This window comes from Bos grunniens, chromosome 4 (genome assembly GCF_055505025.1).
Source record: "Bos grunniens cultivar Pamir isolate PY7600 chromosome 4, Bosgru_T2T1.0, whole genome shotgun sequence".
Classification (NCBI taxonomy): domain Eukaryota; kingdom Metazoa; phylum Chordata; class Mammalia; order Artiodactyla; family Bovidae; genus Bos; species Bos grunniens.
Genome location: NC_141168.1, coordinates 27,688,968 through 27,702,060, shown reverse-complemented (window position 1 = coordinate 27,702,060; position 13,093 = coordinate 27,688,968). Strand labels below are relative to the sequence as shown.

Genomic DNA, 13,093 nt, shown 5'->3' with positions numbered 1-13,093 from the left:
CAGTGAGATATGCCTGTAATTAGGAGTATGGCAGTTCTCTGGGCCTCAGCCCAGAGTGACGATGCAGCAGGAATTTCTGAGCCAAGCTGAGCCAGGTGATGGAGAAGACACAGTCAGAACCACTCGGTCTCATCCCTCAGCAGTACCTGCCCTATCCTCCTCTCATTTTCTTCCCTACTATGACTCTCACTCACTGCCCTTCTCCTTCTGAGGTTCCAAGCCCTGGGTGCTCCCTTCAGCCAAGACAGAGCTTCAGGGGCAAGCTGAACAGCGCTGTAATTCTTCCACTAGAGCGTTAGACCTGGTCTGCTGAGCGCCCCGCCCCCTCCCAGCCTGCCTCCCTCCTCGCTCCCGTGCTTCCCTTCTCAAATCCTCACGAGCTGATGGGCAGAGTTGGAAGAAAAAACCATTCCTATTCCTGTTTTTCCACTTCAAGCCTAGTATGTGTGCCCCTGTGGGCCTCCCTGTGATGTGCAGGACATCTGCCAAAACACTGCCAGAATTTTGTTCTAAAATCTACAACTCTGTTTTAGTGCCACTCTGAACTTACTGCATTTGAGCCAAATGACAAATGCATACTACAGCGCTCAGAGCCAAATGCCCTGGACAAGGGAGGGACTACAGAGTGCCTGGTGGCTGGATGTATTCATGGGTCTCTGCACTGTGAGCTCTGCTTTGGTGGGTAGGATGGTGCTGGGGCTTGGGGAAGACAGGCTTTCCCCAGGGAGGCTCTGCACCTGTGGGAGATGAATGTTCTCCAGGGAAGAGGGTTGTGAGTGCAGACTTGAAGAGGTCCTGTTGGTAGATGGAGCGAGCAATTTCTTCTGTGAATCCAAAAGGCCTCTGTGAATTCCTCTAGATATGTGGCAGGGAGATTGCTGGGAATCCCAGCTCAAAGTGATCATGCTTTTGAGATGCGTATCAACGTTTCCATGAAGGACTTTGCTACTAACTAGTCCCTAAACAGTTGTCCCCCAGGATGTGAAGCCAGGTCCCTAGGAATAGAGACATTTCCACCAACTACTGCAGAGTTTCTGCCTCACCTCTCAGGGTTGTGTTCCATCTCTGAAAAGCCACTTCCTGGGGAGTCAGAAGGATCTTCAAGGGGCCACTCCCAGGACCTTCGCTCATCCCGATGGGCCATGGAGCCATCTATGGGGAAAGGTCATGTGGAGGACAAGACTCATTTGGGTCAGGAGTCACTAGGGTCTGAGATGGACCCACCCCACCCAAACACTGCTTCTCTTTCTGTTCTCACAGAACCACTGCTGCTGTTGCCTCATCTAGGCTTTTCCAAGAAGGTCAGACCTTTCTCCTCTGAAAATATTTTATTGATAAATTAACTCTGAAAGCACTCACCTCCCACCCAACTGCTGCAGAGTCTCCTAGATGGGCCATGGACCCTTCTACGGGGAAGGATCATGTGGAGGACATGGGAGTCTCACTCAGCAGGGATGGGATTCCTGGGCGTAGCAGAGGTGGGTCTGGGGACAGTGGTGGGTCCTGAGGTCTTCTAAGGACAGCCCCTCTCACTCAGCACCAGAGTGGGAAGTGGTGGTCTGGAGTGGAGCACCTTGGAGCTTTATTGCTGGTGAATGCCAAGGACAGTGGGACCCCTGCCAGCCTAGAATTGCAGCTGAGGGCATCAACGCCCCGGGGCTCCAGAGAAGGTGGCACTAGTTCCCCATCAACAGAGCCTGGCTGCTGACCCACCCATCCAGGGATCTCTGGATGGGAAAGGAAGCCGGGAGAGGTATCTGAGCCAGGCAGGATTGGGGAAGGGTTACAGTGTGCAGGTCTCGGGTGGGGAGATGGGGGGGGGGGGGGGGGGCAGAACAGGCGCCAGAAGGGGGCGTGCGATCGGGGGTGGCTGGGGGGCCACCTCTTCACAGGTCTATGGTGTCGCTGCCCATGCTCAGCTCGTCAATCTGTCTGCAGGCGTCCAGGAATTGCTCCTGCAGCAAGGCCTCTTCGGCCTGCAGCTCAGGAGCAGGTTCTGGGGAGTCGCGGGAGGGTGGGGACAGGGCCTGGTAGGATCCTGAGGCCGGGAGGCTGGGGCTGCTTCCTGAGGGCCGCGGGGGGCTGAGGACGCAGACCAGAGGACAGCGCGGGGCCCTGTCCGGGCTGGAGCACAGGAGCACGGACGAGCTGTCCCGCGAGAGTCCGCACAGCGAGCCGGAGGAGGCGCTGCTGCCCGCGGGCCAGGTCCCGGGAGACGGGAGCTCGCGGGGCGCCGGGGAGCCAGGGGCCTCCCCAGACCTCCCAATGGGCCCGACCCCGGTCTGAGCCCCCAGCGAGGCGGTGCGGTAGACGCCGAGGCTAGGCAGAGCTTCCCCGAAGGCTGGGACCTGGAAGAGGCCGGGCGCCAGCAGTGCTTCGCTGCAGAGGGCCTCCTCGATGCTGCGCCGCAGGTTGATGGGGGAGGGCGGGCGGAAGTCCACTGTGTCATCGCTGCAGGGAGACGAGGCCGGGGAAGGCGCCGGGTGGGCGGCCGCGCCGTCGAAGCTCCGGCAGCCTCCTCCCTGGAGGAGGAGGTCGGGGCCCGGTCCGGCCAGGGCGCACAGCTGCAGCAGTTCCGCGTCGCCACGCGCGATGGCGCTCCCCAGCGGCTTCTTGTCCGGGGCCCCGGTGACCCAGCCTCCGGGCAGCAGCGGGGCGGCGTGGCCGGGGGACAGGCGGAAGAGCTTGGCCCAGCAGCGCGGCGGCACGCGGGGACTGCAGAGCGCCGGGTAGAGGCCCAGCAGCGCCAACGGGAGCGCGACGCCCACCTCGCCGAGGCGCAGGCCAAGCTGGAAGGCCCACCAAGGCCAGGGCCCCTCCAGGCCAGGTTGGCCGCCGTAGCCCAGGGCGTGCAGCACCTCGTAGCCCTGCAGAGCTCCGCTCAGCAGCCCAAAGGTGCCCGCCACCGGGGCCGTGCGCGCCGCGCGCCGCCAGGACTCACGCGGGCCGAAGGGGCTGCGCGCCTGCGGGAGAGGCGTGGCGCCCTTGAAGCCGGCCGCTCCCAGGGGCGCTCCGGCCCGCCGCCGCCGGCCCCCCAAGCAGGAGAGCGCCAGCAGGAGCCCGGAAAGGAGGGCGGCGAGGAAGGCGTGCAGCCCGCGGGAGGCGAGCCGCAGAGCCCGCAGCGGGCGGTGGGCGGCGCTCCCGAGGGCGGCGGCGGCCGCCAGCCCCAACCCCAGGAGCAGCAGCGCGGCCAGGCCGGCGGGGCAGCGCGGCGGGCGCGGCCGGGCCAGCAGCAGGCAGGCCAGGCCCAGGCCGGCGGCCAGGCAGGGCAGCGGGAGGTCCTGCAGCAGCAGCCAGGCCAGCGCCGGCAGCCGGTCGCGGTGCCCGTAGGCGTCGTAGAAGAGCGGGAAGGCCCGCGTGGTCCCAGCCGAGAGCAGGAGCATGTCCAGCAGCGCCAGGCAGGGAGCGCCGGGCGGGCAGCGCCAGGGCAGGAGGGCTAGCGCCAGCAGCGCCAGCAAGGCCACCAGGCCGAAGAGCGCGCCTACCCCGTACACGTGGGCCTCCCAGGCCAGACCCCAGCGAGCCTTGGCCTCTGCCCAGTCGGCCTCCAGTGTCAGGAAGAAGAGGGGCAGGGGGGCCGCAGGCGGCTGCCCCTCGGGTTCAGGCAGCTCTCTGATACTGCAGGACCCTGGCCCACACTCTGGCTGCACCGAAAGGTTCCCAAGGCTGGCAGGAGAGGGGTCGTCCAGGCCAGAGGTGGGGGTGGTGGACTCTGTGGGCAAAGAATGTTCGTCTGAGGCATTCGTGCAACCCTCCCCTTACCCACCATACAGCCAGTAGCCTGTATGCCAATGGGAGTCCTTCTGACATCCAGGAAGGACTTGTCATAAATAGGAGACTCACGGACCTGGCCACCACTCACCGGCCCCTCCCATATCAAACTCCTCCAGAGTTTCAGCTCTCATCCCCTCTGGTCATCCCATCCAGGCCTGGCTCCCAGCTTTGTTCAGTATACTGTGATTCCACTGAAAAGGGTTTTTCTTAAGAGGTCACAGAATTTTACAAGTGGAGGGAGCTATAGAAGCCCCCTCTAACTGAACTCTCCTGCCAGGAAGGAGGAGTCATGAGAACAAAGATTTTTGTTTGCTTTGCTCACATCTGAATACTCCTCCCTAAAACGTCCTGGCACAGAGTTGGCGTTCAGAAGATACTCATTGAATACATGCCAAGTGAAGATACTGAGGCTGTGCCGAGAGGCAAAGTGACTTGTCCAAGGTTACACATTAGCAGAGCTGCATCTAAAATCCAGATCTGAGCACCAGTTTGAGCCCCTCTTCTTGATGGCACAGCAACCTCATAATACTACTTTGCTTGTCTCTTGTTCTGCACCCCTGACTCCCATCTCACACCTTGGTGCTAGAAGGAGCTTCTCCAGCTTTTTTTCAATAGCTTCCCCCTTCTCCCAGTCTCTTCAGGGAAGGCCACCAAGCGTGCATGTGCACGCACGCACACACACAGCAGAGGAAGTGATACAACCCTCCTGTCGCCAGCAATCTTTCATATTTACTGGCCTTCCTGCCTGCTATACCTCCAACCCTCAGCCTACCAATGGCCATGGTCCCCATCCTGACTCAACTACAAGCTATTAGTCTGAGGCCCTTAATACTCCTTTGGTTTTCACCCCTTTTACAGAAGATGACATTGAGATCACTCCCCTAGGTCTCAAGACTACCTTTGAACTCCCAGGAAGGAACAGTTGTGGGGGTCATAGTGGGATAAAATGCCATCTTAGCAAATGAGCCCCTCAGATGCTCTGGGGCGCTCTGGCTAACTTGGGCTCCCAGCCCCACACATCCCTTGGGGAAAGGAAAGTCGGGTAAGAGAGTGTGAGGACTAAGATCCCCCATGCTACTCTCCTGGAACAAGAGAGGAATGAGAAAGAGCTAGACCCAAGGATTTTCCTTCTGGCCAGGCAGCAAGGGAAGACGCTTCAGGCTAAACCTCCCTCCCCCACCTAGCCAGCTGGGCAGAAGCACAGCTGCGGGCAGGGATGGAGGCAGAAAGATTGTGGTGAAGGATGGGGGAGCCAGCTGGGGATGGGGAGGTGCACAGGAGACAGGTGTAGAATGAGGCAAGGAGGATCTCTTGACAAGCAGACCCCTGCCCCAACTGCCTGGCCATACTCAGCCCTGCCTCGGTGGGACAGAACAGGAAGGCTCCAGGAACACCCCCCAACCCCACCCCACCCCAGGCAGTGCCAGCTTGAGCTGCTGCTGCTAAATCGCTTCAGTCGCGTCTGACTCTGTGCAACCCCATAGACGGCAGCCCACCAGGCTCCGCCATCCCTGGTATTCTCCAGGCAAGAACACTGGAGTGGGTTGCCATTTCCTTCTCCAATGCATGAAAGTGAAAAGTGAAAGTGAAGTTGCTCAATCATGTCCGACTCTTCGAGACCCCATGGACTGCAGCCTACCAGGCTCCTCCGTCCATGGGATTTTCCAGGCAAGAGTACTGGAGTGGGGTGCCATTGCCTTCTCCGAGCTTAAGTTTAGGACATGCAAAACTGAGCAATCCTGAGAACAAGGGTAAGGAGTGAGGGGGCCTGAAAGCAGTCCCGGAGAGAAGGGAGGGAAAGGTAGAACTGGGCAACTGGAGAGGGCAGAGAGGGAGCTGCCAAAACATTACATATTTACAGCAGGCTGCCTGCTCAGTGGCAGCATGTTCCCTGGTTCCTGTCCCATCACATTCCTCGAGTCTGAAATAAGAGCAGGGCTGTGATGAGGATAAATGGCCAATGTGTGCAAAGCTCTGTAGAGAGCCTGGTGCATAATCAGCATTCAATATACAACTGCTGTTGGTCTCATCATTATGGGCTAATGTTCATCACCCATCAGTCATTGGTGTGTGTCCGTGTGAGTGTGACCATTTCTGGGGCCTCAAACTCATTCTTGATTTAACTAACAAAAGGCTGTTGTCCCTTATAAAGTCAACAATTAGCCAAATCAGTGAACATCAACACATTGTCTCACTCTGTGAACCCTGTTTGAAGAACACCATTTGGATAGACTGACCATTCCCAAACACCTACTGAAGACACAGCAGTGAATTAAAATGGAGAATCATTCAGCTGGATCTGACGGTTTGCTGGTGGGGTGGGGTGGGGTGGGGCAGAGCCAGTCTGACAGCAGTGGGATCAAATACACACACACTCTCCCTCACCCCTCATGTTTTGGTCTCCTCAGATGCCCTTACATGACTACTGGAAAAACCATAGCTTTATACGGACTTTTGTTGGCAAAGTAATGTCTCTGCTTTTTAATACGCTGTCTAGGTTTGTCATAGCTTTTCTTCCAAGAAGCAAGCATCTTTTCATTTCATGGCTACAGTCACCATCCACAGTGATTTTGGAGCCTAAGAAAATAAAGTCTGTCACTGCTTCCACTTTTTCCCCATCTATTTGCCATGAAGTGACAGGACTGGATGCCATGATCTTAGTTTTTTGAATGTTGAGTTTTAAGCCACCTTTTTCACATTCCTCTTTCAGGTCCTAAGAGGAACTAGAGAAGAGAAGCCCTAGGGCCAAAGGTTAACTGTACCTAGGTTAGAAAGTTCCTAGAGAAGATACAGAGAGATTCCTTTATCTCCTAACTACTTGGCACTACTCCCCTCAGAAGGTACTGGCGTGAACAAAAAACCCTTTGGCCTTTTCTCCAGGAGGCCTGGAGCCCTCCGGGGTTTATCCAGGAGGAACAGCCAGGAAGAGACTGGCTTCCTGCAGCCATCATTGAGGAGGGGGAAGGAGGGTGGGGCCACCAGCCGGCCGGGCTGCCTCTGATACTGTCCAGACTCATTAAACCTGCTTGGCCAGTGCTGTCACCAAGGCTGACAGACCGCCAGCCAGCCTCCTTCCCTTGAGGCCACAGAGCCTGCCCCCAGCTCCACAGCAGATCCTGCCACTGCTGCTCACTGGGATGGATGGGAAAGAGACAGCAGGCTTCCCACCCACATGCCCGGGAGTGCTGGGACCACTAGGGAGTGAGCAACAGTCAGGTGCTGTGTTAAGTCTAGAGCTGGAAGAAGCTTGGGGACCAGTGGTTTCCTTTGCTGCACCAGTTCCTGGTGTGGGGTGGCTCAGAGCATTCCCAGTCACAGTTAGCCCTTTGCATGGCTCCCTTGGCTTCACCTCCCAGAACCCCTCCCCAAGCAGCTTGTCCTCTGCCTTTTACAGTATGTGTTGTCCCATCACATTTTGGGGCCACAGTTGCGATGTCTGAGAGGTATACCTGGAAGTGTATTTGGAACATGATGGGGGGAAACCACATTAACAGATACTATTTAATGAGCTAATACTTCATGACCAGCCTCATGCCCAAAATTTACATTACATGGAAGCTTTACAATAGCAAAATAGGCACTATTACTAAACCCTAGATATATGAGAAAATTAAGGCTCAAAGAACTTAAATAGCCTATCCAGCCATCACTGAGGAAGGGGAAGGAGGGTGGGGCCACTGGCCAGTTAGGAAGTATATTGGGATCCAAAGCCAGGTCTCAAGATCCCACAGCCCCTGGTCTTTGCTCTGCACCACCAGCTTGCCGCCACGCATGTTCTGAAAGGCTCCCTTGACAAGGATGGTGTCTGTCTGCTCAGGGTCTTCTCTTCAATGTCTTCCCAATGAGGGGCCCTGCTCTGCCCATATGTGACAGCATGTCATGTCAGATCAGACAGCAAAGGAGAGAGCCCCAAGCTCAGAGTGGGAGGGTGGGAGGCAGGCCAGGCAGATTGAAGTGGAGGGTGGGGTTAGTACTGAGGCTGTGGAAATCAGGAAGGAGTTCCTGAGTCTGTTTGCCCTGATACATTTGTCTACATCCTGCTCTGCCTATGATTACAAAACTCCCAGAGGACTGCTATTTAACTCTGTGGGACCATCCTCAGCAACACTTGCTCTCAGACCATTAATATACATCTCCATGGTGATGATGAAGAGAATGGTGATCATGATCATGATGACCATCAAATAAAAGGATCCCAGAATGTCTGTGCATGGCTAGCACATATTATGTGCTCAATAAATAATCATCAAGTTCAAATGAATCGGACACTTACCTAGTGATGCTGTTGCAATTAACGCAGAGCTTAGAGAAGCAGCTGGGTCCAGTGGCCTTGGACTTGGGAGCTTTCTTTCCTGGGGGGATGGGGGTGGGGACAGAGTGGTGCCAAAGAATCCTGCAAAGGGAGCACATTAGGGCTAGAGTGCCAGCCGGGCATTGGCCTCTGGAACTTTGGAGAAAATCAAGTCCTTTCTCAGAGCTTGACCAAAAGGAGTCACTGTCCCAGGAATTGGAGCCACATGTATGCGTGTGTGCGTGCTAAGTGGCTTCAGTCGTGTCTGACTCTTTGCAACCCTAGGGACTGTAGCCCGCCAGGCTCCTCCAGGCAAGAATATAGGAGTTGGTTGTCATTTCTTTCCCCAGGGGGTCTTCCCCACCCAGGGTTACCCCGTCTCTTACATCTCCTGCATTGGCAGCAGGGTTCTTTACCACCAGTGCCACCTAGAAAGCCCAGCCACATGTATGTGCTGTGCTGTGCTTCACTGCTCAGTTGTGTCTGACTCTTTGCAACCCCATGGACTGTAGCCCACCAGGCTCCTCTGTTCACAGAGACTCTTCAGGCAAGAATACTGGAATGGGTTGCCATGCCCTCCTCCAGGGGATTTCCCCAACCCAGGGATCGAACCCAGGTCTCCGGCATTGCAGGCGGATTCTTTACCGTCTGAGCCATCAGGGAAACCCGAGAATACTGGAGTGGGTAGCCAATCCCTTCTCCAGGGGGATCTTCCCAACCCAGGAATCAAACCAGCATCTCCTGCATTGTAGGTAGATTCTTTACCAGCTGAGCTACCAGGGAAGCCCAGCCACGTGTATACCAGAAGCTAAACTACAAGGGCCAAATCAGACTTTGTATGACAAAGAGAGCATTTCCCCATGGGAGCAGTGGCTGTATCCCAGGGCCTGGGAGAAGGAATGCAAGCTCCCCTTAAGTCAGAGAAAAAAGGAAGCACTGTCATTTAGAGGCATTCTATAAACGTTTGTTGCAGTGAAATAGACACTCACCTGGAGAATCTGAAACTCCAGAGGCAGAGCCTGGGGATGTAATTGGGCCTGGGGGGCTTGGGCCTGATAAGTTCCGGAGCGGGGACACTGTAGTGCCAAAGAACCCTGCAAAAGGAGCCCCATGCTGAAGCCTCCTCCTACCTGCCAGATGGCCCAGCAGCAGCTCTCCTTGGGAGGGGGTGGGTACTCACCAAAGGGTCCCAGGCGCCCAGCAATCTCTGCCAGGCTGGCCCGCAGGCTGGGCAGCAGGGGCAGCGTTCGATGCCCGAGCGTGGGGGCTGCACCTGCTCTCAGTGCCACATCGAATTTCAGCTCCAGCTCGCTCTGGCGGAGCCTGGGTGCACTGGATGGAGGCGCTGTGGCTGTCAGAGCAGTGTTCCAGGTCACAGTGCCCATCCCGGGCCGATAGGGTGCAGTGGGCCCATCAGCGGGCCTCGAGAGGAGGGATGCGGACTCCAGAGCTGGGGAGGAGGCCCACGAAGTAGAGCTGCCTTCTGCAGAGCCCCACTCTGGGGGGGAGTTTCCAAGAGAGCCCACCAGCAGTTCCCAAAGCGGGTCAGTCCTCAGCCCACTGGCCGCCTCTTCCTTGGGCTCCCGGCTCGGCCTGGGAGAAAGTGCCTGGGTCTCCGTGACAGGGTTCCCCCAGACAGCAGCCGGTCCCCGAAGGTGGAATTTGAAGTTAAGTCCCAGGTTGAGAGACAGCATAGAGGCCTCACTCTGGGGCGGGGGGTTCAAAGTGGTGAGAGGGGCCCCTGGGACAGAGGAGGCAGGCTGGGGGCCCACAGGAACAGCAAGCAGGACCCAGCAGAACAGCCCCAGCCCCAGATAGCCGTACCCTGCCATGGCCTGGTAGGGCCGCGAGCTTGGGTCTTCTGCACCTTTGCGCACGAAGGTCCTGGAGAGAGGAGAGGTGCTATGAGCCCTACCGGGTTGGAATCTGATGCCTCCAAGAGACGCTGCGGATCCAGGAGAAGCAGGTGGTGGGGGCAAGACACAAAGGCTTCTGCCCAAGGAGAGTGGCCAGCTTCTTGCTGAACATTCAGGCCCCAGCACCAGTCTCTCCCCTGCAGTCCCCTTCCCTTCCAGCCAAGGCTCCTCTTCCCTAAGTGCCCACCCCCACCCCACCCCCACCTGCTCAGTCTGAGGCCTGGGGTCTGACTGCATCCAGCTGCTCTCACCCTTGACTAATAACTGAGTGCATGGACTTGACTCCCAGCCTCTGATCCCCTCCCTTCCTTTCTTCCCTCTTTCCTCCTTTTGCCCTAGAGTATCTGTTCAGGCCTACTACGTGCCGAGCACCCTTCTGGTAACAGAACTGTGAACAAGCTCCCCTCACAGATGAGTGTACCCCTATTCCCACCCCTGCTCCAGCCTCACTCTCACTCAGACCCAGGGAGCCCTGGAGGGATAAAGCACAGAGTGAGTGATGGCAGAGGTTGGAGAAAGCGGCTCTGGCCAGGGAAGCAGCGTGCCCTGGGCTGGCAGAAGCTCTGCCCCTTCAGCCTTTTCCCTCTTGCCTGGGGTTTGGCTTGCTCTCCATCCCTTAACCCTAGAAGTACTGGGGGGAGGGATGGCCTGGCAGGCAAGCTGGACCAAGGGCTGGCTGCAGTACACGCCTGACCCACCCCAGGCACACAAAGCTGGAAGGGGAAGGGGAGGGGAAGCCAGGGGGCACACATGTGTACCCACCACTGTTACATCACACACACGGCCACACCTAGCACCCTGACCCACACTCACCTACTCACCCTTCACACATCCCTGCGCCTAAGTGCACACACACACAAACACACACACATTCAGTCCTGCCAAGCCCCCTCCCTCCTACATGGGTTCAGATCCAAGCTCTTTGAGCTTCCAGCCTGCTCTGTCTCACACACACACACACACCCCTACCTCACAGACACACAGTATACACAGACACAGAGGCACACACACCCCTACATACACATTCGCACAGTCAGAATACAGATACACATCACACCCCATCATCCCCCTCCACATGCACATTCCTACACACCCACCGCTACAGACAGGCACACGCGCACACACACATACACGCGCGCACACACACACACCTCCCTCTCCCCCTGCCCAGACAGCAGACCTGCTCCTCTCCCGCAGGCGGTTCTCCTCCGCCAAGTCCCCCGAAAAGGGGCGGTCGCGGCGACCCAGGCGCCCGGCTGGGCGACTCTCCACCGAGTCTGGCCGGTGCTCCCAGCGCCCGACGCCCCCTCGGCTCGTCCCGGTCACGGCGGCTTCGCCGACGCGCGGCCCCCAGTCTGGCGCGGCCCGGCCCCGGCCCGCAACGCTGGCCCCAGGCGGGCGGCCCGGCCCGGCTCGGGCTCCGCGCTCCCACCCGCCGCGCCGCCTCCTGGCTGCGAGCCTCGCTCCCCGGCAGAGCCGCCCGCGCCGGGCTCCGCGGCAGCCGCGCTCTGCCCGCCCTCCCCGCCTCCTGCGCTCCCGCCCCGCGCGCCCGCCCTCTCCCCTCCTCCTCCCCCGGCCCGCGGCCCGCGGTCCGCCCCCTACCCGGCCGGCAGGCGGGCGCGCACCGCAGCCCCGAGCCGCCGCCGCCTCTGTGCCTGCGTCCCCACGCGCGCTCACTCACTCAGCGCTGCCTGCCGGCCGGGGCGGGCGCCGGTGCTGCGCTCTCAGCCTGGTGCCGGCAGCCGCACGCTCCCAGGGCGGCCCATCATGCACATCCACTCGCATGACCTCCCCGGGAAACACCGCGGGCTAGAGCACCGCGTGCACTCTCGTGTGCACACACGCGCGCGTGCACACACACGGCAACCTGCCCAGGCAAGAAGAACCACTATGTTTATTAAGCGATGAGTGGAAAGTGTAATAAGCACGTCCACACCCCTTGTTTCATTAGTCCCTGACAACAACTCTGTGGGTGTACCCATTTCACAGATAGGTAAATTAAGGCTTGGGGGGAAAAAAATAACTCAGGAATTTGTCCAAGATGGCACCGTTTGGCAACCTGAACTCAGTCTCTCTGCTGTCTGCTTCATCACCTGGTGGCTTTCAATAGTTGGAAGTGCCTCCAACATTTCATAGATGAACAGCCAAGGCTCAATCTGTGTGTAACATTTCTTTTTGCTAAGACTGAGTTCTCAAAAAAAAAAAAAAAAAAAAAAAAACCTTAAAGAGCTTTGTGAGAAGTGGTTTACAGCTTGTTTCTAATAATGGGCAAGAGGAGAACAGTGAAGTCAAAGAATGTTAGCCCAGGAATATAAGTGCACCCAGGCCAGTGTGGAAGATTATTCAAGAGCAGGGCAGTTACTGTGGACACTTCAGGGACCCTGTGGTTCTGTTGCAGTGACTGATTTAAGTAGTTCTGGCTGGTTTATGCAGACTTGAATCTCTAAATCCCCAAAATGTTCCTATTTGAAAGTATCAGGAAAACATAAAACACAGTGGGTTCTCTGCCCCATATAAAGCTATCCTGGAAAAACCCAGACATCCTACCATGCTGGGTGCTTAGGCATCTCCTCACTTAGTCCTCATCACAAGCCACATAGGGAGAAAATGTGTCACCAGATTACAGCCTTGGATGTTACCCTGATCCCCCTAACTCGCTGCTCTGTAAGGTTGGGGAGTGGGTGCTCAAAGAGTTACCTAGGGCAGGTCTGTCTCAGGTATGGCCAGCATAGCACTTGGCCCAGGGGCATGCTCACCATGTATTAGCAAAGTGAATAACGAATGAACGATTCTGGGGCCCAAATGGGCAATGGGTAGCATTTCAGAAAGGCATCCAGGGCTCACTTTCTTATCACAGAATCCCCCCAATTGATGTAAGATAAAATCAGGCCACTGACTGAACACCCCCCACCCTTCCAGGGCACATCACTGATGAAATCTGGGATTTATTCTGAGTCTCTAAACAAAACATTGCCAAGGGCATTCCCTGGATGCACCCTCAGGGATTGCTATAGGGTCCTTCCTCTAGTAGGGAAACTCTGCCCGCCCACCTCCCCCCCCCACAACCTTGTCATTTAGGGGCTGCCTGGAGACTGCATACTGAGATCCAGCC

The 13,093-nt window shown here is 57.3% G+C and overlaps 1 protein-coding gene across 6 annotated transcripts; it reads right to left on the bottom strand.

The window, feature by feature from the left end:
- Positions 1-961: 961 nt before the first annotated feature.
- On the bottom strand, positions 962-11,490 carry PRRT4 (proline rich transmembrane protein 4). 6 transcript variants are annotated; one of them, XM_086395770.1, is made up of 6 exons: positions 11,162-11,490; positions 9,890-9,949; positions 9,246-9,658; positions 9,055-9,159; positions 8,048-8,167; positions 1,310-3,712 (listed from the first exon to the last, which is right to left on the bottom strand). In XM_086395770.1, the coding sequence occupies exons 2-6, from the start codon at positions 9,895-9,897 to the stop codon at positions 1,887-1,889; spliced, it is 2,472 nt and encodes an 823-aa protein (XP_086251896.1). In that variant the 5' UTR covers positions 9,898-9,949; positions 11,162-11,490; the 3' UTR covers positions 1,310-1,886. The 6 variants fall into 6 exon arrangements, 5 of the variants coding, with proteins under 5 accessions (XP_086251896.1, XP_086251897.1, XP_086251898.1 ...); XM_086395771.1 differs by having other exon boundaries at positions 9,246-9,515; XM_086395772.1 differs by having other exon boundaries at positions 1,310-2,963; positions 3,486-3,712; positions 9,246-9,949; positions 11,162-11,488.
- Positions 11,491-13,093: the final 1,603 nt, after the last annotated feature.